At 43.6% G+C, this 21,768-nt stretch overlaps 1 protein-coding gene across 3 annotated transcripts in view; it reads left to right on the top strand.

The window, feature by feature from the left end:
- GUCY1A2 (guanylate cyclase 1 soluble subunit alpha 2) overlaps window positions 1-21,768 on the top strand; it is a 118,659-nt gene that overhangs the window by 35,962 nt on the left and 60,929 nt on the right. For all 3 annotated transcript variants that reach the window (XM_085852779.1, XM_085852776.1, XM_085852778.1), the window contains exons 5-7: window positions 3,631-3,843; window positions 8,587-8,859; window positions 12,126-12,269. In XM_085852779.1, the coding sequence (XP_085708905.1) occupies window positions 3,631-3,843; window positions 8,587-8,859; window positions 12,126-12,269 (630 nt within the window). The remainder of the gene's footprint in view (window positions 1-3,630; window positions 3,844-8,586; window positions 8,860-12,125; window positions 12,270-21,768) is intronic.

The following is a 21,768-nucleotide window of genomic DNA, read 5'->3' on the forward strand; positions in this document are numbered from 1 at the left end:
AACCTGTCTGTGGGACACAAAATAATTCTGGGGGTTGCCAAAAACAATCCCAATTTTAAAAAGGTTCTTCTGACTACACAGTTGCAAAGGCTCCACCTATTTGTCATGAGCTAAGCAGAGCTACAGCCCCAAAATTTTTAGGATTGCACAACAGCCAACACCGGGAAGATACTTTAATTCTAAATTTTATAGAGCAGTCCACCCTGGAGAGGGAACATCCACAGACACGTGAGGGAACATCCAGGGAGGAGCTTCTGCTCCACACTGCCAAGGGCCAACAAGCCTGAAATATGTGTCCGTGGATGTTCGCTCTCCGGGGTGGACTCATAAATTGAATTATCTTCCTGGCTTTGGTTACTGTGCAATCCTGCTGGGAAGTAGGGGGCTGTAGTTATGCTTAGCTCATGCCTCGCAGGCAGAGCCTATTCTCCTGTTTAGCCAGAAGAGCCTTAAAAAAAAAATATATATATATATATTGTCATGTTCAGGGGGTTTAACTCCTACCTGGATGGATGGCCAAGCTTCTCCCTTGAAGGCCTACAGCCAAGTCTCAGAGATTAATGCACGCGTGGGAAGGGAGCGCAATGGCGGAGGGGCGGAGGATCAGAGGAGCACAGGGAGGGTTTATACTCGAACCCCACTATGAATACACTATTACCCCACTACAGCTTCTTAAAAGGAACACATTTAATGAAAATAGACAGATATTTACAAAGAACAGTAATTCAAAAGGTAATGATAATAATGAAGTAAAGAAATCCTAAAGTCGAGGCGCCTCTTCACACAGACACAAATACAGACAAAGGGAAAGCAAAATAAAAAGAAAACCCTTCCTTTCAAGTATTCTTGTACTTAGCTTGGCCCAGAGCTGGTCTTTGTGGAATTTGGAATCGAGGCGCTTCTATTCGCACGTGCAGACATGCACAAAATTGCGCCTCGTCGCTTCTCTCGTAGTGGTAGACATGCACGCCAGGCAATCCACGAGCGGCACCCCACACCAAAGCTCAGAGACCCAGTGCAGTGGCTTTGTGTGTGGATCGTCTTCACTGACCGAACCAAGAGCCAAAGGGCAGCATCTTGCTTCACCACACGAGCCAAATCGACTCAACATGATTACAAGGATCATGCCGTCCTCCTCGTGCGTGCGTTCACCCTGAACTCCTGCGTCTCACTGACTAATGTCGCCATATATATATATATATATATATATATATATATATATATATATATATATATATATATATATATATATATATATACTAATTTAATGACCTAATTAGTCTCTTTCTGTGGGGTCAAACAGGGAAAGTTTTTGGCCCAAGTCTTTCATGACTGATCGGCTACCCAGGCCTGATACTCAAGTGAAGTTGTCAGGTATGAGTAATTTGTTCCTGGTACCAGTGCTAACTTAGCTACTCCGCAAAAGACATCATTGGATACTCAACATTCACAAGCTAATGCTAGCATATGTGACACCTGGCTTAACATTCATCCAATGGATGGCACACTTTGTGATGCAACAGCGTGTCTGCGAAGTAACAGTCTGACAGTTCATAGTTAGGTTCAGGAAGCAAACCCAGACGACACAGCTCAAAGATGAGTCCGCAGCTCCTCTGCACCATCATGTTGGAAGACACACACACACCAGTGGAGGAAAGTGTAATTCTTTGTAGCATTGCCCCTCCTAATCTCGGTTGATTCCCATCATTCATCAGGAACTTCATTACACAGCGATGACCCACAGCACATGACACACCGTCCTCAAATGGCTAACGAATACCCAGAACGCTTCGGTCAGCTGTGAAGTCACCTTACATAAGAGTTGCCGGAAGTTGCTACTCCTCTTCCACAAAGGTTTACTGATGTCGCTGTTTTCAATGATTTCGAACAAAGAGTGCAGGTTATCCTGGAATCGCCCTCATACATTAAAACGTCTATGATGGAGTCACCCCTCCTGCTAAGCAAATATGACCGCAGAACACATGTTCAATTTCATAGGAATAATCAAGCTTAATTGAAGTAAATTTGGATACAATACCGATATATTACCCGAATTAGAAGAGGAAATGTCATGGACAGAATAAAAATTGAGAAAGGTTTGAATCTGTATAAAAATTAGCACAAATCACAAATAAATCATTGGTGCAGAATTTTTACACCATTTATATGGAAAATATCAAAAATCTGAATTTTTTTTTGCACACCATTCTAAATAATTGCCCCAGAAAGATAGCTTATGGGTATGTGTACTTGCCTCTAAGCTGTGTAGCCGAGGTTTGAATCCTGACCCAGCTGTAAACTGTCATCCAGGTGTTTCACAGACAGGACAAGGCATCGAATGTATGTGCCGTCCATCGGAAGGATGTTAGCCTGGAAGACCCATCTGCCAGCAATGGTCGTTGGTAGCTGGTAAAGATCCCACTATGTGTGGTATTTTGCAAAAAGTAGACAAGTTGTCACCAGTAACCCTGAACAGATAATTACAAATTCCTGCTGGTATCACCTTCAGCCGATCGACAGGCCTGACGAACCGGTTTGTGAAAGACTTGAGCCAAATACGTTCTCTGGCCAACCCCACAAAAAGGTGGGAATAATTTGAGCCGTAGTAGTAGTGGGAGTAACCCTAAAAAGGTGTAAAATTCATGGTTTATTGAGCTTTTAACGCAACTGCTACCTGCTGTAAATGCTCAAACATGTCGTTTTCTTTTGTCAATGCAAATCTGGTTTTGAACTCAGTTTTCTAAAAGTGAATCATTTTATGACAAAAATGCAAAGTTGCCAAATCGAATTAGAGACCTTGCCAGAAATAATTAATGCGACATGTCATTTTTGAGAAGATGCTTGCAGCTGAAATGGCAATATTGCTTTACGTAATGACACTAAATTAAAGGTGTAACTCACCTTTAATTTCAGCTTAATGGCACATTCAACTGAGAGATCTGCCAAGCACACTGTGGCCTAACGTGCTCATACATATATGTATAAATACTGCGATTATCATGTGTTGATTGATCTTATCATGGGAGGTGAGGGAAGGTAAAGGAGACGAGGGAAAGCAAAGGAGAAAGGTGCAGAGAATAGCAGGTGAGGAAGGTTCGAGTCATGTGCTGACGTAGTATGTAGACAAGGTTTTAATCCTTCTGTTGTCGGAATTATATACCAAGCTCTCTTTCAAAAAAAATGCAGATATTTACTGTGTGTAAACAATGACGAACTTTTGAACCCAACGACGATGGAGTTCTATTCACAATAAGGTCAAACAGGATTTATTTACTTTTTAATGCGAGGGTCGAGGCTCATTGAGGAGCAGCAGGTTTACAAACAACCAAAGGGTAGGGGGTGGAGTGATGGACCAACAGCAAGAAATTATTGATCAATGTTTACAATTAGGCCAACATCAACAGCTGAAGTAGTATTGAATACAAATGTAAATTCCACAAGTAAATATTCAAAACATTTTTCGATGACGTGGTTCTCGATTCTTCGACACATCGTTTTGTGATGTATTGGTAATCTCTCAGAGCAACCTCCAAGTAATTGATCCACGAAAGTTTCCTCCTTGTGTTTTCCTTTCACTTTCTCTCCATCATTCCTCTCCGATTCCCTCCACGGCCTAACTGTGTTGTGCAGATGATGGAGTTGAAAGGACAAATGTTGTGGGTGACCGAGTCTAGCTCCTTGCTTTTCCTGGGCTCGCCCTGTGTTGAGCGGTTAGAGGAGCTTGTGGGTCGGGGTCTCTTCCTCTCCGACATCCCGGTGCATGATGCCACAAGGGACCTGATCTTGGTCGGGGAGCAGACCAGAGCGCAGGATGGCCTACTCAAACGGCTTGATAAACTCAAGGTACAGTAACAGTCCTTTTTTTACTGATGTATGTGTCTAGTAGAAATTATCCATCTATAATTCCAGGTGTGTGTGTGTGTGTGTGTGTGTGTGTGTGTGTGTGTGTGTGTGTGTGTGTGTGTGTGTGTGTGTGTGTGTGTGTGTGTGTGTGTGTGTGACCGCTGTTTCTTGACAACCACTGGTCCGATCTAATTGAAACTTGCCAGGTATATTGCTGGGGCCCTGAGGATGTGCCTTTTCAAGGTTTGATATTAATCGGACAAGTGCTTCCTAAGTTATGGCCATTTATTTACCAACCAATGACAGGACACGTTGTTGCGTGGGCGTGGCCGATGGGGAAGGGAAGCTCAGCTGCGTTCCCCATTACGGGTTACAACGTCTGGACTTCCGGAGAGTGATGACTTCGTGTATTCTAATAATTTCTCGGTTCTTATGCGCATTTATAGATAAACACAATGCCCCAATTTATGATCGTTTTCATATTAGACGGTGCATAAATTTCGGTAACATCAGAGTGCTGGTATGCTCCGAACCAGGAAGTAATTTTTTTTTCTCTTCTCTTCTCTTTTTGGTTTTCCTTGCAATGACATTGCGATAAGGCAAAATACGTTGGCGCTGATTGAATAATTGGCCATTAAAACCTAAATTGCGAATCATCGTAACTGTGATATGCGAACTTCCGCGCCACGCACGTACGGGCACGCGAGAACGAAGAAACGGCCTGTGTGGTTGTTTGTTGCTCGCGGTTGTAATATTTATTTATTTATTTATTTTTATTTTTTTTTTTACGGGCACATACTAGTATATATAATTCCAGCAATCTGTGTGTGTGTGTCTGTCTGTCTGTCTGTCTGTCTGTCCGTCTGTCTGCGACCGCCGTTTCTCGACGACCGCCGGTCCGATCTGATTAAAACTTGCCAGGAATATTGCCGGGGCCCCGCAGATGTGCCTTTTCGAGGTTTGATGTCAATCGGACGAGCAGTTCCCAAGTTATGGCCATTTATCTGTCGACCATTGACAAGACACGGTGCTATGACATCACAATTAATGTTTATTTATTTATTTATTTGTTTTTTGTGAATACATTTACAGAGAGAGAGGGGTGAGATAGGGGGGGAGAGAGGGGGGTGAGAGAGAGGGGGCGTGACAATTCAAGAGAGGGAGAGAGAGGAGGGGGCGAGAGGGGGGTGAGAGTGGGGGCGAGAGAGGAGGGGCGAGACTAGGGGGGAGTGAGAGGGGCGAGAGAGAGGGGCGGCACAATTCTTCTTCGTTTGATATGATGTCACAATGAACGCTGGGGACCTGAGTATGTTTCCCAGGTGTTTCCCAAGTTATGGCCATTTATGATACGGTTGGTCCGATCAAATTGAAAAAAATGCCCAAATCCAGTCGTCACTTACGAGAGCGAAGGAACGAAGCTATACATACTGGCACGCCTCACCCACGAGAGAGGGTACTGGAACAAGAGAGGGGAGAGAGGAGTGGGCGAGAGATGGGGGGGGTGAAAAAATTCCCCAATCCAGTCGTCGTTTACGCACCTACGGGCCCGTACTAGTCTATCTATAATTCCAGCAATGTGTGTGTGTGTGTGTGTGTGTGTGTGTGTGTGTGTGTGTGTGTGTGTGTGTGTGTGTGTGTGTGTGTGTGTGTGTATATCTGTCTGTCTGTTTGTCTGCGACTGCCGTTTCTCGACGACCGCCAGTCCGATCTGATTGAAACTCGCCAGTAATATTGCTGGGGACCCGCGGATGTGCCTTTTCGAGGTTTGATATTAATCTGATAAGCGGTTCCCAAGTTATGGCCATTTATCTGTCGACCATTTACAAGACACGGTGCTATGACGTCATGAATTATGTCACAATTAGTTTGTTTATTTATTTATTTATTTATTTATTTTGCACGATTGACGGACCGATCTGATTGAAACTTGCCAGGAATATTGCTGGGGACCCGCGGATGTGCCTTTTCGAGGTTTGATATTAATCGGTCGAGCGGTTCCCAAGTAATGGCCATTTATCTGTCGACCAATATCTGCGAGAGAGGAGGACGAGAGAGGGGGGATGAGAGTGGAGGTGAGAGTGAGGGGCAAGATAGAAGGGGGGAGAGAGGAAGGGAGAGAGGGGGAAGAGAGAGGTGGGCAAGAGAGGGAGGCGAGAGAGAGGAGGCGAGAGAGGGGGGATGAGAGTGGGGGGCGAGAGAGGGGGCGAGAGAGAGGGACAAGAGAGAGCTGCACATACTGGCACTCACCTATGGGCCCGCACCTACAGGCCCGCACTAGTATCTATAATTCCAGCAATCTGTGTGTGTCTGTCTGTCTGTCTGTCTGTCTGTCTGTCCGTCTGTTTGTCTGCGACTGCCGTTTCTCGCCACCGCCGGTCCGATCTGGTTGAAACTTGCCAAGAATATTGCCGGGGACCCGCGGATGTGCCTTTTCATCGTTTGATATAATCGGATGAGCGGTTCCCAAGTTACGGCCATTTATTTGTCGACCAATGACAAGACACGGTGCTATGACATCACGAATGACGTCACAATTAATGTTTATTTTTCTTTCTTTCTTTGTTATTAATATTTTTTTTTGCATGATTGACGGTCCGATCTGATTGAAACTTGCCAGGAACATTGCTGGGGACCCGCGGATGTACCTTTTCGAGGTTTGATATTAATCGGACGAGCGGTTCCCAAGTTACGGCCATTTATCTGTCGACCAATGACAAGACACGGTGCTATGACGTCACGAATGAAGTCACACTTCATGCTTATTTATTTATTTATTTATTTGTTTTAAATCTTTTTTGCACGATTGACTGTCCGATCTGATTGAAACTTACCAGGCATATTGCTGGGGACCCGCGGATGTGCCTTTTCAAGGTTTGATATTAATCAGATAAGCGGTTCCCAAGTTACGGCCATTTATCTGTCGACCAATGACAAGCTGTTTTTTTCCCAAGGTTTAAATAAATTGTTCAAATTATTAATTAATCCCAAGGTTTGAATTTTCCCAAGGGAAACAGCTGTTTTCCCAAGGGTTTGAAAGCTGTTTTTTCCCAAGGTTTAAACTATATAATTGTTGTGCTTGGTAGACATTTGTGAATACATTTACAGAGGGGTGAGAGAGAGGGGGGCGAGAGGGGGCGAGAGAGTGGCGAGAGAGGGGGCGAGAGAGAGGGGGCATCACAATTCAAGAGAGGGGGAGAGAGGAGGAGGGAGAGAGGAGGAGGGAGAGAGGGGGGTGAGAGAGATGGGGCGTCACAATTCTTCTTCTTCTTCGTTTGATATGACGTCACAATTGTCGCTGGGGACCTGAGTATGTTTCCCAGGTGTTTCCCAAGTTATGGCCATTTATGATACGGTTGGTCCGATCTAATTGAAAAAATGCCCCAATTCAGTCATCCTTTACGAGAGCGAAGGAACGAAGCTGCACATACTGGCACGCACCTACGGGCACGCACCTACGGGCCTGCACAAGTTTAATCTAATTCTTCATTTGGTCATTTATTCACCAGATCATGGAATAACAATGAATAGGTTATTATTTCCTCCGCCATGGAAGGTGGAAGGAGGTTATGTTTTCACCCCTGTCTGTCTGTCTTTGTGTGCAGGATATCTCAAAAACTTGTGGACAGATTCAGATAACATTTGGTGGGCAGGTTGGGTGTGACAAGGCCGAACTGATTTGATTTTGGTGAAGATCCGGATCCGGATCCTACGACGAAAATTTTTAAAGTGATTTTTCACCATTGAGAGAAAGGACCAAAAATTATATAGAGCACGATATCTCAAAAAGTTGTGGACGGATTCGGACGAAACTTGGTGGACAAGTTGGGTGTGTGACAAGGAAGAATTGATTCAATTTCGGTGAAATCCAAATCTGGATCTGGATACGAAATTATTTAATTTTTAAAGTGTTTATTCACCGTTGAGAGATAGGGCCAAAAACGATATCGCACTGCATAGCATGATATTTTTTAATGTATTGGGCCCCATATGTTCTCGTGGATCAGGCATTACGTGGGAGAGGTACGCACTCTCCTGCGTGCCCTTCTAGTTATTATTGCATTGTGTCATAAGATGTGTTCTTCTTGGATAGCTTTTGTATTCTCAAATGTGTTGCTGTCCCTGCGATAATGTTCACAACATTAAAAACGTTGTATTAAGGTTTGTAAAATTCTTGCTTCCCACGGGCAGGACTTGTACAATGTCTGCACAAGTCTGTGTCAATTCCGTGTCTCCGTGACCCTGATATTTAAGGAGAGGTGATGTATTATTAAAGGGGATTTAATTATACCAGATCTTATGATATATTTTTATTCACTTTCCATCCTTTGATTTGTAAAATCTCGCAATGAAGCAGCAAATACAATTTCATGGATTTCCCACTGCTTTATGTCAAGTTTCAAGGTGATTATGTCTCGTCTCTGTCGGTTCCTGATTGGCTGCGAAACACATCTGAAATACACATGGCTTTCACAGCCAATCGACAAACTGCAAGGCAACACTTAGCTGCCTCTGTCATAATCAATGGGAAATTCAATGAAGTGCATTCATTGCCTCATGGCTTTATGTTTTTCAGAAAAGAGTGCAAAGTGAAATATTTATTTGTTCGATCGACTCGTAGCACTCCATTTATGAAACTACTGTGCAGTTTAGTTTTCCTTTAACTTTTCGAGCCCATGCATAAAGTATGTTGAGGAATGGTATTGACTGTTGCCAGGTGGAGAGGGTTTTGCTTGATATTTTCAGGATGCATTGGAGCAGACAAGGCAAGCACTTGAAGAGGAGAAGAAGAAGACGGTGGATTTATTGTACCGGATCTTCCCGGGCGATGTGGCTCAGAAGCTGTGGCAGGGACTTCCCGTGGATGCACAGAAGTTTGATAATATTACCATCCTGTTTTCAGACATTGTAGGATTCACAGCCATCTGTGTCCATTGTACTCCGATGCAAGTTGTTGGGATGCTGAACGCGCTCTACACCAAGTTTGATCAGCAGTGTGGCTACCTGGATATATACAAGGTCCTGGAATCTCTTTTTATCATCAATTTTAACTTAAGTTCCATTTTTCCAGACTCATCTCCATGCTTCATCTTGTTCAGGATAATTCAATCTCTCTCTCTCTCTCTCTCTCTCTCTCTCTCTCTCTCTCTCTCTCTCTCTCTCTCTCTCTCTCTCTCTCTCTCTCTCTCTCTCTCTCTCTCTCTCTCTCTCTCTCTCTCTCTCTGTGTCTCTCTCTCTCTCTCTCTCTCTCTCTCTCTCTCTCTCTCTCTCTCTCTCTCTCCCGAGCTCTCTCTCTCTCTCTCTCTCTCTCTCTCTCTCTCTCGAGCTCTCTCTCTATCTCTCTCCCGAGCTCTCTCTCTCTCTCTCTCTCCCGAGCTCTCTCTCTCTCTCTCTCTCTCTCTCTCTCTCTCTCTCTCTCTCTCTCATCTTTAATTTGTGCTGAATTTTTATTTTTTCTTGAAATCAGTTCCAAATATTACATAAGCCACTGGTTACTGTTACAGCGTCAGCATTGTCACACCAGTTTGTTTACAAGTGAAAAACATATCAGCTCGGGTGATCGAGCGGTGACGACACTGGGCTCGTATCCAGCGGCTGTGGGTTTAAGTCCTACCAAAGGTGTTAAATGAAAACATAATCCCAGGCAATTAATTGCCATGCTGCGATTGGAATGTCGCTGAAAATCCAGCAGGCTTACTCGTGATCTCCAGGAAGGAAATGATCTGTCTGTTCCACCTGGTATGGTGTCAGTCCATCACTTTGTATGTAACTTTAATAATCCCGGGCAGTATCTTGCTGCTGTTTGAATCGTGCATCGCATCATTGGCTACATGTCCCTCACTGAACTGAATATTAAATAATATGAGAAAATGTCACCCCCAGGAATAGGATCGTCAAACCATGAGTAAGTAAGTCGTATGCGGTTTACGTTTTCCCGCCTTGTGTAATTTTCACTTGACGGCACCTGACAAAATCACGTGATGACAAATGAGGCCATTTCAAGCATTGTTTCAACAGAAAAACAATGTGTGAGGTAATTTCCCATGGCTTGGCTGCAAACGTTTGTCTTAGTCACAAGAAAACAAACCCTTGGGTTAGATCTCAATTGTTTCTTTCGTGGCTCACACTGTCGGCACCGCCACATCAGACTCTCTTGGTGCATTGTGATATTAAATGTCAATCTTGCTGATTTCGTTTTGTTGTAACTAATGGTTCAAGGAGTGCAAGATGCCTGCAGGTGTCTTGCAGGTTGAAAGAAAAGTTTTTATCTGAAGCGAACATTTTGGAAGTTTTATTGGCAAACTGATTGCAGATTCAGCAAAACATGGATGAATGCTGGGAAAGCAAGATAGCACAGGATCTAACGGAGAGAGATAGGGTTTAGCTTCTGAGGGTATCTTGATCGAAAATGAAAGTAGTATATATGCACTGTATTACCTAAAGTATTGGGACAGCACACCACAGACATGAAGTGAACCCTCCCAACTTGCAGGTGCCCGACCGCAAGGCAGCACCTGCTTTATAAAAATGTCTTCTTGTGACATTTTGGACAATGATGACCTACCGGCTGTGATAAAATAGTATGTCAAGGGTTTTTTCATCTACCGGAAGGAAAATGCACCTTGCCATACAGCTGTGTCTGTTACGAATTGGTTTGAGGTTGATGGCATTGAGAATTTGCAGTAGCAATTGCTTGAAGCCTGACATAAACTGAATCAAACTGCTTTGTTAAATCATGGACCACTACCTTATGGCCTGGGTCAACAGAGACAAGTCATTATTAATAACACGTCCACTGGTGTCGCGTGCGCAGGGTAATGATGCTATAAGTATTGTTACGTTTGAGGGGGGGTATGCATTCAAAGGGTAATTAGGATGTTTAATTAGGTATGCCATGCTGTTCGAGTTTACCAGGATCTCAATGTAATAAGTAGCAGTTCAGTGGTGATAAGTTGTCTAGTAAATGTTCATTTCTTCAAGGGGGAGATGATAATTGTCACGTAATTAGATAGGGACACGGGATAGGGTAAGTGTGTCTGCGTAAACCCCTTTTTGGTATTCTCTGGAGACTGGCCGTGACGTCACAGGACAGTGCAGCGGATGGCTCTGCCCCGTGATCACGATTGGCGGAAGGCGATGGCGGTGGGCCAATAAACGGCTCGATTGAAGTGACGAGGACAGAAGGATAAAAAGGTTCTGTTCGGGGTCGAAAAGGGAGAGGAAGAAGATTACAACCAAAAGATCGTGGTTTTTTTGGTGTGGAAGCTGTGGCGGCAGAGAGCGTCCTGGTTGTTGTGCTGAATCGATCGTGTTCTTGATCGTGTCTGGGAGCCTTGCCGAGCCTCGTGCCTCGCTTTGGTTGGCTCTGGGGTTCTGCTGACTCGGAGTGCGGGGTCGGACCTGCCTCCCTCTCCTGCTCACGGCTTGGCGCCGGAGCTGGTTCCCTGGCGGCTGTGAGCGGACTTGGGCCAAGACCAGGAGGTCGACAGCACCACGGTTTCTCCTGCCCCCCTGACGAGAGCAAGGCCAGCTCGTCCGGCGCCGATCCAGGGACAGTTGCGTCCACACCACGGTCCAGCCTGACCACCAGAAATAGCTATGTTTTGTGTGTGTGTGTGTGTGTGTGTGTGTGTGCTTGGCGCCTTAGAGGGATTGAGAACTGTATATTCATTGGAATTGTCTGTGTTTTTCCCAACGCTCGATCCCACACCATCCCGTCGAATCGCCCCGGATCCCTCTTCTTGCCAAGTCTTGTTATTTCTGGTAATAATTAGAAAAACAAATAAACATCATCAACTCAGTGAAAAGTGACTCGTGCCACCTTCCTCGTCCCGTTTGCGGTAGAGCGATTAGAACCGCCATGTTTGGGTTATAAACAAATAAATCGCCTCCATCGTTTCGGCTCATTCTACGTTGGCGGGACTGTTCAAGTCCCGTGAACGTCACAGTATTAATCCCACAATCCATGCAACTATCCCATGATCTATGCAAGGTGAAAATAAACTTTTCATTACTTTTAATACGGTTCATGTAAAACTTGCTCAGTGTAATTTTTTTCCCACAGCATCCATAATTTTTCTTCCAGTTTGATTTCATCCTCATCTTTGAATCCCACTTCTTTACCTTTGTTTGTATCAATGCTATTCAAATGCTGAGGATGGAGACCAGTTAACAATAAGCGAATGATAGTGAGATAACATGTGTTTTCCAAAATGTAAGATGGCTCCAAAACTCCTATACTACAACTCCTGAAAATGGACATCTTTGTGTGAATCTTTCCACAGGTAGAAACGATCGGTGACGCGTATTGTGTAGCGGCAGGTCTACATCGGGCAAGCATCACACATGCCCAGCAGGCTGCATGGATGGCGCTTGCTATGATGCGTCTTTCTCAAGAGGTTATGACCCCGGGGGGAAACCCAATACAGGTATGCACATCCGTTAAAAATACCAAGGGTGTGTTCAGTTACCAAGTTCTTGTAGAGCATTCACCAAGTGGCTTAAGCACTCAAGCAAGCACTCCATTCAAAACCGTGGATAAGGAACGGCTGGCTCAGAAAGCGTGAGCTAGCAGCTTGGTAACTGAACCAACTGGAGGGTTCTCGAGGGTTTCAGTATCAACTAGAGGGTTCATAGAACACATTACCCCACACAGTGTTATTTTAGTTTTACTTCAATTTTAATAAAATAATGATTGTAAGGATCGTTTAAAAAATCCAAAAGTTTCGGGCGATTGAACAAGACCAGAAGCAGTCCAGACCGCCAACATTATACACCACCCCATTGAATATTTATTAGCTCCCATTGGACTTCGTCCAAAACGGTGGCTTATGTATTTGGTCTCAATTTTCGTGTGTGCGTGTGTCCGCAACCATATTTCGGACATGTGCAGACCGATTTATTTGTACTTGGTACAAAGACAACACATGATGATATGCATATGCATATGTTTTGCGATGTGATCAAAGATGGCTGACTGGTGGCCATTTTAGTTGTAAAAAATCCCGGTGTCAAACATGTCCTCGACCATCTCTCAAACATGCATTTACCGTTGTTGTTAAAACTTGGCACCCACATCACTAATTATGGCTTACATTTGCACGTCATTTTTTTCGAGATCACATCGAAGATGGTTGACCGGTGGCCATTGTATTACTTAAATGTGTCCCCAACCATTTCTCAGACATGCATGGTCTGATTTTGTTCAAACTTGGCACAAACACAGAACATGATGACATACACTTGCACTTCAGTTTATTTTGCGATCTGATCAAAGATGGCTGACTGGTAGACTGTAGGGGTACATAAATATGGGCTAGTCCTTCAACTCCGTACAGCAAAATCGTTAAAACAATCAGGGCTATATATTTTATATATATATATATATATGACACTTTATGTCTTTTTACTTGCTTAAATTGAAGTACTCCAAAACTGGAGGTTCTTCAACAGACAATTTGTGTACTACAGTGTTCAAGTGTCTATCTATAATTCCAGCAGTGTGTGTGTGTGTGTGTGTGTGTCTGTCTGTCTGTCTGTCTGTCTGTCTGTCTGTCTGTCTGTCTGTGACCGCCGTTTCTCGACAACCGCTGGTCCGATCTGATTGAAACTTGCCAGGAATATTGCCGGGGACCCGCGGATGTGCCTTTTCAAGGTTTGATATTAATCGGATGAGCGGTTCCCAAGTTACGGCCATTTTATTGCTTTTTTCAGTGTTGGAAAGGTGTATATATCGCAGCTGAAGTGTCGTTCCACCTTATCATGCCATTTTTTCCCAAAGATATCTCAGAATAATGATAACAGCATATTAATAATAATAATAGCACAATAATTGGCAGTAATAAAAAGAATAACGTGATACAATGACCAATGTCTGTCAACCAATAACGACCTATATATTGTCTGTCAACCACTAATGACCAATAACGTCTGTCAACCAATGACAGGATACGGTGCTATGACGTCACGAATGACGTCACAATTAATGTTTATTTATTTATTTTATGTTTTTTTTTTGCACGATTGATGTCACAATTCTTCTTCTTCTTCGTTTGGTATGACGTCACAATCGACGCTGGGGACCTGAGTATGTGCCTTTTCAAGGTTTGATATCGTTCTTCATCCGTTTCAGCTGTTTCCCAAGTGTTTCCCAAGGTTTGAAAACTGTTTTTTCCCCAAGGTTTGAAATAATTGTTCAAATTATTAATTAATCCCAAGGTTTGAATTTTCCCAAGGGAAAGAGCTGTTTCCCAAGGGTTTGAAAGCTGTTTTTTCCCAAGGTTTGAATTAATTGTTGTGCTTGGTAGACATTTGTGAATACATTTACAGAGAGAGGAGGGGGGGAGAGAGAGGGGGGAGAGAAAGGGGGGAGAGAGGGGGCAAGATTGGGGGGCGAGAGAGGGGGGAGAGAGGGGGGGCGAGAGAGAGGGCGTCACAATTATTATTCTTCTTCGTTTGATATGACGTCACAATTGACGCTGGGGACTTGAGTATGTTTCCCAGGTGTTTCCAAAGTTATGGCCATTTATGATACTGTTTGTCCGATCTAATTGAAACAATGCCCCAATCCAGTCGTCGTTTACGAGAGCGAAGGAACGAAGCTGCACGTACTGGCACGCACCTACGGGCCCGCATGTACGGGCACGCACCTACAGGCATGCACGTACGGGCCCGCACCTACGGACCCACACTAGTATTATTAAATTTACATAAAATAAAGATTGTAAAAGTCACATAAATAAATTAATTATGTCCAAGTACTGAGGTGTGTTTGCCAAGCCAGCCATTCTTTATCAATGGTTTCAAATAGAGTTCTTGCTTGAGTACATAAGCCACTGGGCAGGCGCTCTAGAAGAAACTTGGTCACTGAACACACCTCTGTAAAACGGGAGGTTCTTGGAAGTATTATGAAGGTGATTTGTGTTCTCCAGTGGTCAAATGCATAATTCAATTTAAGCAAGTAAAAAAGACATAAAATGTATGTGTATGTCATCATGTACTGTCCTTGTGCCAAGTTTGAACAAAATTAGACCATACATGTCTGAGAAATGGTTGGGACACATGTCTGAGAAATGGTTGGGAACACATTTCTTCTTTTTTTTGAATACCTTGTCGAGGCTCGTGTGAGAGCTAATGCACAACGCACAGCAAGGGGGGCATGAGACAAGAGGGGCGGGAGTGGGAAGGACAAAACAGTGGGGAACAGAGACATTTAAGTAACAAAACGGATACCAGTCGGCCATCTTGGATCTGATCTCGAAAAAGAATGATGTGCTTATGCAAGCCATCATTCATTATCTGTGTGCCAAGTTTGAGCAATAACGGCAAATGCATGTCCGAGAAATGGTTGAGGGTGTGTTCGACACCGTGTTATTTTTTCTTTACAACTAAAATGGCCGCTAGTCGGCCATCTCGAATCTGATCTCGAAAAAAATGGTGTGCATATATAAGCCATCATTCATTTTCTGTGTGCCAAGTTTGAACAACATCAGTAAATGCTTGTCTGAAAAGTCGTTGAGGACGTGTTTAACATCAGGCTTTTCACAAATAAAATGGCCACCAGTCGGCCATCTTGGATCTGACGTCCAAAAAAACGTTGTGCTTAATGTAAGCCATCATTTATTACACTGGGCAACAAAAAAAAACTTTTTGTCTGCTACGAAGGGAAATGCAGGTGTTCTTGGCTAAATTTGGGCCACTGATTTAAAATCTGTAGTGAGAATTTAGCCAGCACGTCAGATTTTCAAAACATGTATACGTATGTATTAATGATGATACCCAGCATGCGATATTAGATAATTTATTATTGCAGATCACCCACATTGTACATTTAATATCAGTGCTTAGTAATTACTTTAAAATCGTATTTAGATAACAATGATTGATCTCCCTGTATAATGTGTAGTATACAAACCATGAACATAAACAAGTTGCAGAAAAATAAGTTAATAAAGCATGGCAATCGTAGGAAGGGTGTAAACTTAATGAGGAAATCTGCCCCATTGTGAGTGATTCAGAAACAACACTTGAAGGTTACACTCTTCCTTTCAATATAGTTAGTGTAGGCACTGTTCAGACTTGTTCAGAAGTGTGTGAGACACTTGCTCTTGCACTTGTGTGTGTAATTGGTCTCCCGTTGTAGGAACCAGCAGTGATCACTCATTATGTTTGGGTTGAACCGGCCTTGATACCTAGCTTCCATGACCGAAATGTCTTGATGGAACCTTTTTCCATGCTCATCGCTTACCTCACCCAGATTAGGTGAGAAGAAATCAAGGTGAGAATGCAAGAAGTGCATTTTAAGAGACATCCTGCAGCCCATTCACTGATAGGCCTTGAGCATGTTGTCCACTAATTCCGCATACTGTTCAGCTCTATGGTTCCTAAGAAAGTTCTGCACAACCAACACAAATACATCCCATGCTGCAAACTCAAGTGGGTTCCGTTTATTTTTGAACTCGGGATCACACATCAGTTCTCGGATCTGACGCCCAACGAAAATGCCTGCTTTGAGTTTAGCATCAGCTTTCTCTGCGCCAAACTTCTCAAATTTTCAAAGACATACAAATTCCATAAATTCAGACAGAACATAAGCATATGTATGAATACGTTAATACTTATGACAGTAAGTAAATAAGTAAATTGAGAACATAGATAAATGTTTATTTTAATAAATTACTGCACGTAAATGCATACTGTACTGAACTCAGCAAAAATAGTGGTGTGTAGTGCACGTCGATGCCTGAGAGGTTTGGGTGATGATTGGAGAGATTAGTGAGGAAGAGAGAGCTTTCTGCCTCTTCATCTGATATCTGGCTGGTTTCATGCATGGCTGGCAAGGTTCCTTTTCTTGTTGAAGCAGTTGATGGGGTTTCCTGATTTTTGAAGAATGGAAGAACAGTGGTTGGGACAGCTTTCTTCTTCCTCTTCTAGTATACAGTGGCTTTTTATAATTCCACTCCACTAGTAATTCCACTCATTATGAAGGGTTTTGGGAAATTTTGGCAAAATATATTCTCAATGAAAGTCAATCACTCAAAAAAGACCATGTGTGACTGGAACCAAACTCGAACCTGAAACTGGTAAATTTTAGATGAACTGAACCTGCAACTAGATCCAACAACAACAAAAAACATACAAAGTTCAACATCGGAAATAGCAGTGAGACAAGATGGCAAGGGCAAGTGCAAAGAGGGACACAGATAGAGGGACACAGAGAGGGGACACACAGAGAGAGAGAGAGAGAGAGAGAGAGAGAGAGAGAGAGAGAGAGAGAGAGAGAGAGAGAGAGAGAGAGAGAGAGAGAGAGAGAGAGAGAGAGAGAGAGAGAGAGAGAGAGAGAGAGAGAGAGAGAGAGAGAGAGAGAGAGAGAGATATATATATATAGAGATATGAACAGAGAACGTTCAATTTGCGAAGGAGTTTCCCCTCTCTCAGACCGTTTTATAATGTATAATTTAATTTCAAACCTAAGTGTCTTCCGTTTCTCCGATGCACGAGCATCACTTGCTTGTATTAATGGTGTTTTACGTTTCTCTGACATTCCGAGGGCCACGACAACGCAGGGAGGTTACGGCACAGCATTTCTGGGAAGAAGTGAAAAATAATTTTGCCCCGTGAAAAAGCATGAACAGGAAAATGATGAAGCGTAAATGGAAAAGTGTCCCAACTTTGTCAATGGTGTTGAAGTCGAAAAAAATGTCAATATAATGGAGGTAAATTGAGGACTCCCTGCACAGCGTATTTCTCTTATTGTATTTCAACACGATCCATGATTACAATCTGATATTAATCATTGAAAGCCTGTATTGCATATTTTAAATTTAATTTTCCATTATCATCTTTCACTAAATTGAACGAGAAATAGCATAGAACACTTTACCCCCATGCAAGTACTCTAAAAATTACCTTACTCCTCTGTGCGCACGAGATTCTGTACAATTTACCAAATTCAGAGCCAAAGTACATCCTCATAAGCTGCAGGTTCATGTTCCCATTCATGTTCAAAATAATAACATTCAATTAAAATTTAGTAACTCCTCTATCAGAGTGGAGACTGTTGACAGACAGACAGACAGACGGTATGGATTTAAGTTATAGTAAGGTATATACATGACGGTATGGACTATTTGCCATTTTATAAATGTTTGGTTGTGTATTGTAGTTTTTCTTTTCATTAAAAAGAATCAACAAAGGTTCATTGTAGTATTAGAATTAAAATTGGAACAATATATCAGTTAAATCATCATCGAATGAATCTTTTGGGAAGTGCTACACTGGATCGTTTGATGATGCTGGGTAGTTTGGTTCTACTGGGTAGTTTGGTTATGCTGGTTGGCTTGGTTATGCTGGTTGGCTTGGTTCTACTGGGTGGTTTGGTTATGCTGGTTGGCTTGGTTGTGCTGGGTGGTTTGGTTATGCTGATTGGCTTGGTTGTACTGGGTGGTTTGGTGATGCTGGGTAGTTTGGTTCTACTGGGTGGTTTGGTTATGCTGGTTGGCTTGGTTGTGCTGGGTGGTTTGGTTATGCTGATTGGCTTGGTTGTACTGGGTGGTTTGGTGATGCTGGGTGGTTTGGTTCTACTGGGTGGTTTGGTTATGCTGGTTGGCTTGGTTGTGCTGGGTGGTTTGGTTATGCTGGTTGGTTTGGTTATGTTGGATGGCTTGGGTGTACTTGTTGGTTTGATGATGCTGAGTGGTTTGGTTATGCTGATTCACTTGGTTGTACTGGGTGGTTTGATTATGCTCGGTGGTTTGGTTCTACTGGGTGTTTTGGTTCTACTGAGTGGTTTGGTTATGCTGGTTGGCTTGGTTGTGCTGGGTGGTTTGGTTATGCTGATTGGCTTGGTTGTACTGGGTGGTTTGGTGATGCTGGGTGGTTTGGTTCTACTGGGTGGTTTGGTTATGCTGGTTGGCTTGGTTGTGCTGGGTGGTTTGGTTATGCTGATTGGCTTGGTTGTACTGGGTGGTTTGGTGATGCTGGGTGGTTTGGTTCTACTGGGTGGTTTGGTTATGCTGGTTGGCTTGGTTGTACTGGGTGGTTTGGTTATGCTGGTTGGTTTGGTTATGTTGGTTGGCTTGGTTGTACTTGTTGGTTTGATGATGCTGGGTGGTTTGGTTATGCTGATTGGCTTGGTTGTACTGCGTGGTCTGATGATGCTGGGGAGTTTGGTTCTACTGGGTAGTTTGGTTATGCTGGTTGGCTTGGTTATGCTGGTTGGCTTGGTTGTGCTGGGTGGTTTGGTTATGCTGATTGGCTTGGTTGTACTGGGTGGTTTGGTGATGCTGGGTGGTTTGGTTCTACTGGGTGGTTTGGTTATGCTGGTTGGCTTGGTTGTGCTGGGTGGTTTGGTTATGCTGATTGGCTTGGTTGTACTGGGTGGTTTGGTGATGCTGGGTGGTTTGGTTCTACTGGGTGGTTTGGTTATGCTGGTTGGCTTGGTTGTGCTGGGTGGTTTGGTTATGCTGATTGGCTTGGTTGTACTGGGTGGTTTGGTGATGCTGGGTGGTTTGGTGATGCTGGGTGGTTTGGTTCTACTGGGTGGTTTGGTTATGCTGGTTGGCTTGGTTGTACTGGGTGGTTTGGTTATGCTGGTTGGTTTGGTTATGTTGGTTGGCTTGGTTGTACTTGTTGGTTTGATGATGCTGGGTGGTTTGGTTATGCTGGTTCACTTGGTTGTACTGGGTGGTTTGATTATGCTGGTTGGTTTGGTTCTACTGGGTGGTTTGGTTCTACTGGGTGGTTTGGTTATGCTGGTTGGCTTGGTTGTGCTGGGTGGTTTGGTTATGCTGATTGGCTTGGTTGTACTGGGTGGTTTGGTGATGCTGGGTGGTTTGGTTCTACTGGGTGGTTTGGTTATGCTGGTTGGCTTGGTTGTACTGGGTGGTTTGATTATGCTGGTTGGTTTGGTTATGTTGGTTGGCTTGGTTGTACTTGTTGGTTTGATGATGCTGGGTGGTTTGGTTTTGCTGGTTCACTTGGTTGTACTGGGTGGTTTGATTATGCTGGTTGGTTTGGTTATGCTGGTTGGCTTGGTTCTACTAGGTGGTTTGGTTATGCTGGTTGGCTTGGTTGTACTGGGTGGTTTGGTGATGCTGGGTGGTTTGGTTATGCTGGGTGGTTTGATTATGCTGGTTGGCTTGGTTGTACTTGTTGGTTTGATGATGCTGAGTGGTTTGGTTATGCTGATTGGCTTGGTTGTACTGGGTGGTTTGCCATTGCCCTCTCAGCAATCAGTACAGACAGGAATTTGGAATCTGTTCAGGGTTTCGGCAATAACTTGCCTACTCTTCACGAGACAATCTTTAACATGGCAGAAAGCTTCCGTAATGAAGACGAATCTGAACTCTTCTTAAAATTGTGGTGAAGAAAAACAGAAATGATTATGAAATCCACCAGAAAAACAAGAACTCCACCGGGATTCGGGAAAGGCGTTTTGAATCCGATGAAGAGGTTATGTACAGCCATGGCTAATACATTCAAGTTAAGGACACTTCATAAGGAAGACTTTCTGAGCTGGAAATTCCTGGAATCAAAACGTTGTTTGACTGCTGAACAAAGTGTAGTGAAGACGATAATGGAAGTTATTGGTACGATGTATATTACCTTGATGGGAGGAGTGGAGGAGGGGAGGGGGCGAGGGGGGAGAAGGGGCAGGGGGAGTGTGGGACCTAACTTTTGTGATGACCCTTGTACACTGATTAGAGCCGAGAATCTGAAGGTTTGATTCAAGAATTAAGTGTCCATACGAAAGTATCCAGAATCAATGTTGCATTATGTTGAGTTGGCCTTTGTAGCCGAGAATGCAAGTTGCTTCGCATTTATTCCGGACTTGGCTGGAAGTTGGAATGGTTTGATTGATGCAGTACAGTCGAGAGTAGATCCTTATGTAAGTGGTTCCAAGCACTGTCAATATCTGCAGTCAATGAGAGTCCAGAACAGTCCTTGAGAGACAGAGACAGAGACAGACAGCTGCCTGAAAGCTCAGATAATTAGCGTGATTGAAAAAGCAGTCCTATTGACCTTCTGCCTGCTTTGTGAAAACAGCCAGAGATGCAAGCCCTCATTAAGACACGATGTTGCATACGTTTTTAAGACTTATACAAGTGTGGGGCTGGTAGGATAGCCCAGAGGTGGACACACTCCCCTTTAAGCCATCCAGCCTGGGTTGGAATCCCATCCCACCTATAAACTGTCATCCTGGTGTTTCACAGGCAAGGTGATTCATCAATGTGTGTACCCATTAGTTGGTAGACATGAAAGATCTCAAGGTGTCCTTCATGAAGAGTAGGTGGGTTATTGCCGGCACCATAAACAAATCACAAATTCCTGCCCTAACTACTGCTGGGAAGGCAGTGACAAACCACCTAGTACTGTATAACGTTTGCCAAGAAACTGATTCAGCTGCACCGCCACTCTGTAAAGAGTATGGTGCATCAGATTCGGAGACACTGGTGTGAATGTTCCTATTTGCATGTGGTTATTCGTGTAGGACATTCGAGGGGTTGGGGTGGAGGAACAGGTTCATTGGGCATCGGGACATGAGATGCATTGGAACATCCCATCTTCCAGTTCAGTGATATTAAGTGCCAACTCATCGGTTCAAAATTAAATTGTCGTTTGTCAAAAATTATATTTTGATGGAAGAAATGACAACACGTTGGTGTCTAAAGTTGCCTGAAAACTTCAGCGGAGGATGTTTCCTTTAAATGTTGGTGTTCCAATCTGAACCTCAGGTTCATGATATGCAGATGGAACTCGGATTCAAATCCCACATATTGCACTGTGTGTGTTTGTCCATTGTCTACTAATGGCCGTCCAATGCATATAAAATTCCATGAATGTCTTCGTCTTGCTTGTGACATTGTACAAGCTCCCCCATGAGCCCCAATTACCTCGGCCACCAAAGGTGGACTGTGGTTATATATT

The sequence above is a fragment of the Eptatretus burgeri genome, chromosome 13 (genome assembly GCF_056783735.1).
Source record: "Eptatretus burgeri isolate ZD-2024b chromosome 13, Ebu_testis_v1, whole genome shotgun sequence".
Taxonomy (NCBI): domain Eukaryota; kingdom Metazoa; phylum Chordata; class Myxini; order Myxiniformes; family Myxinidae; genus Eptatretus; species Eptatretus burgeri.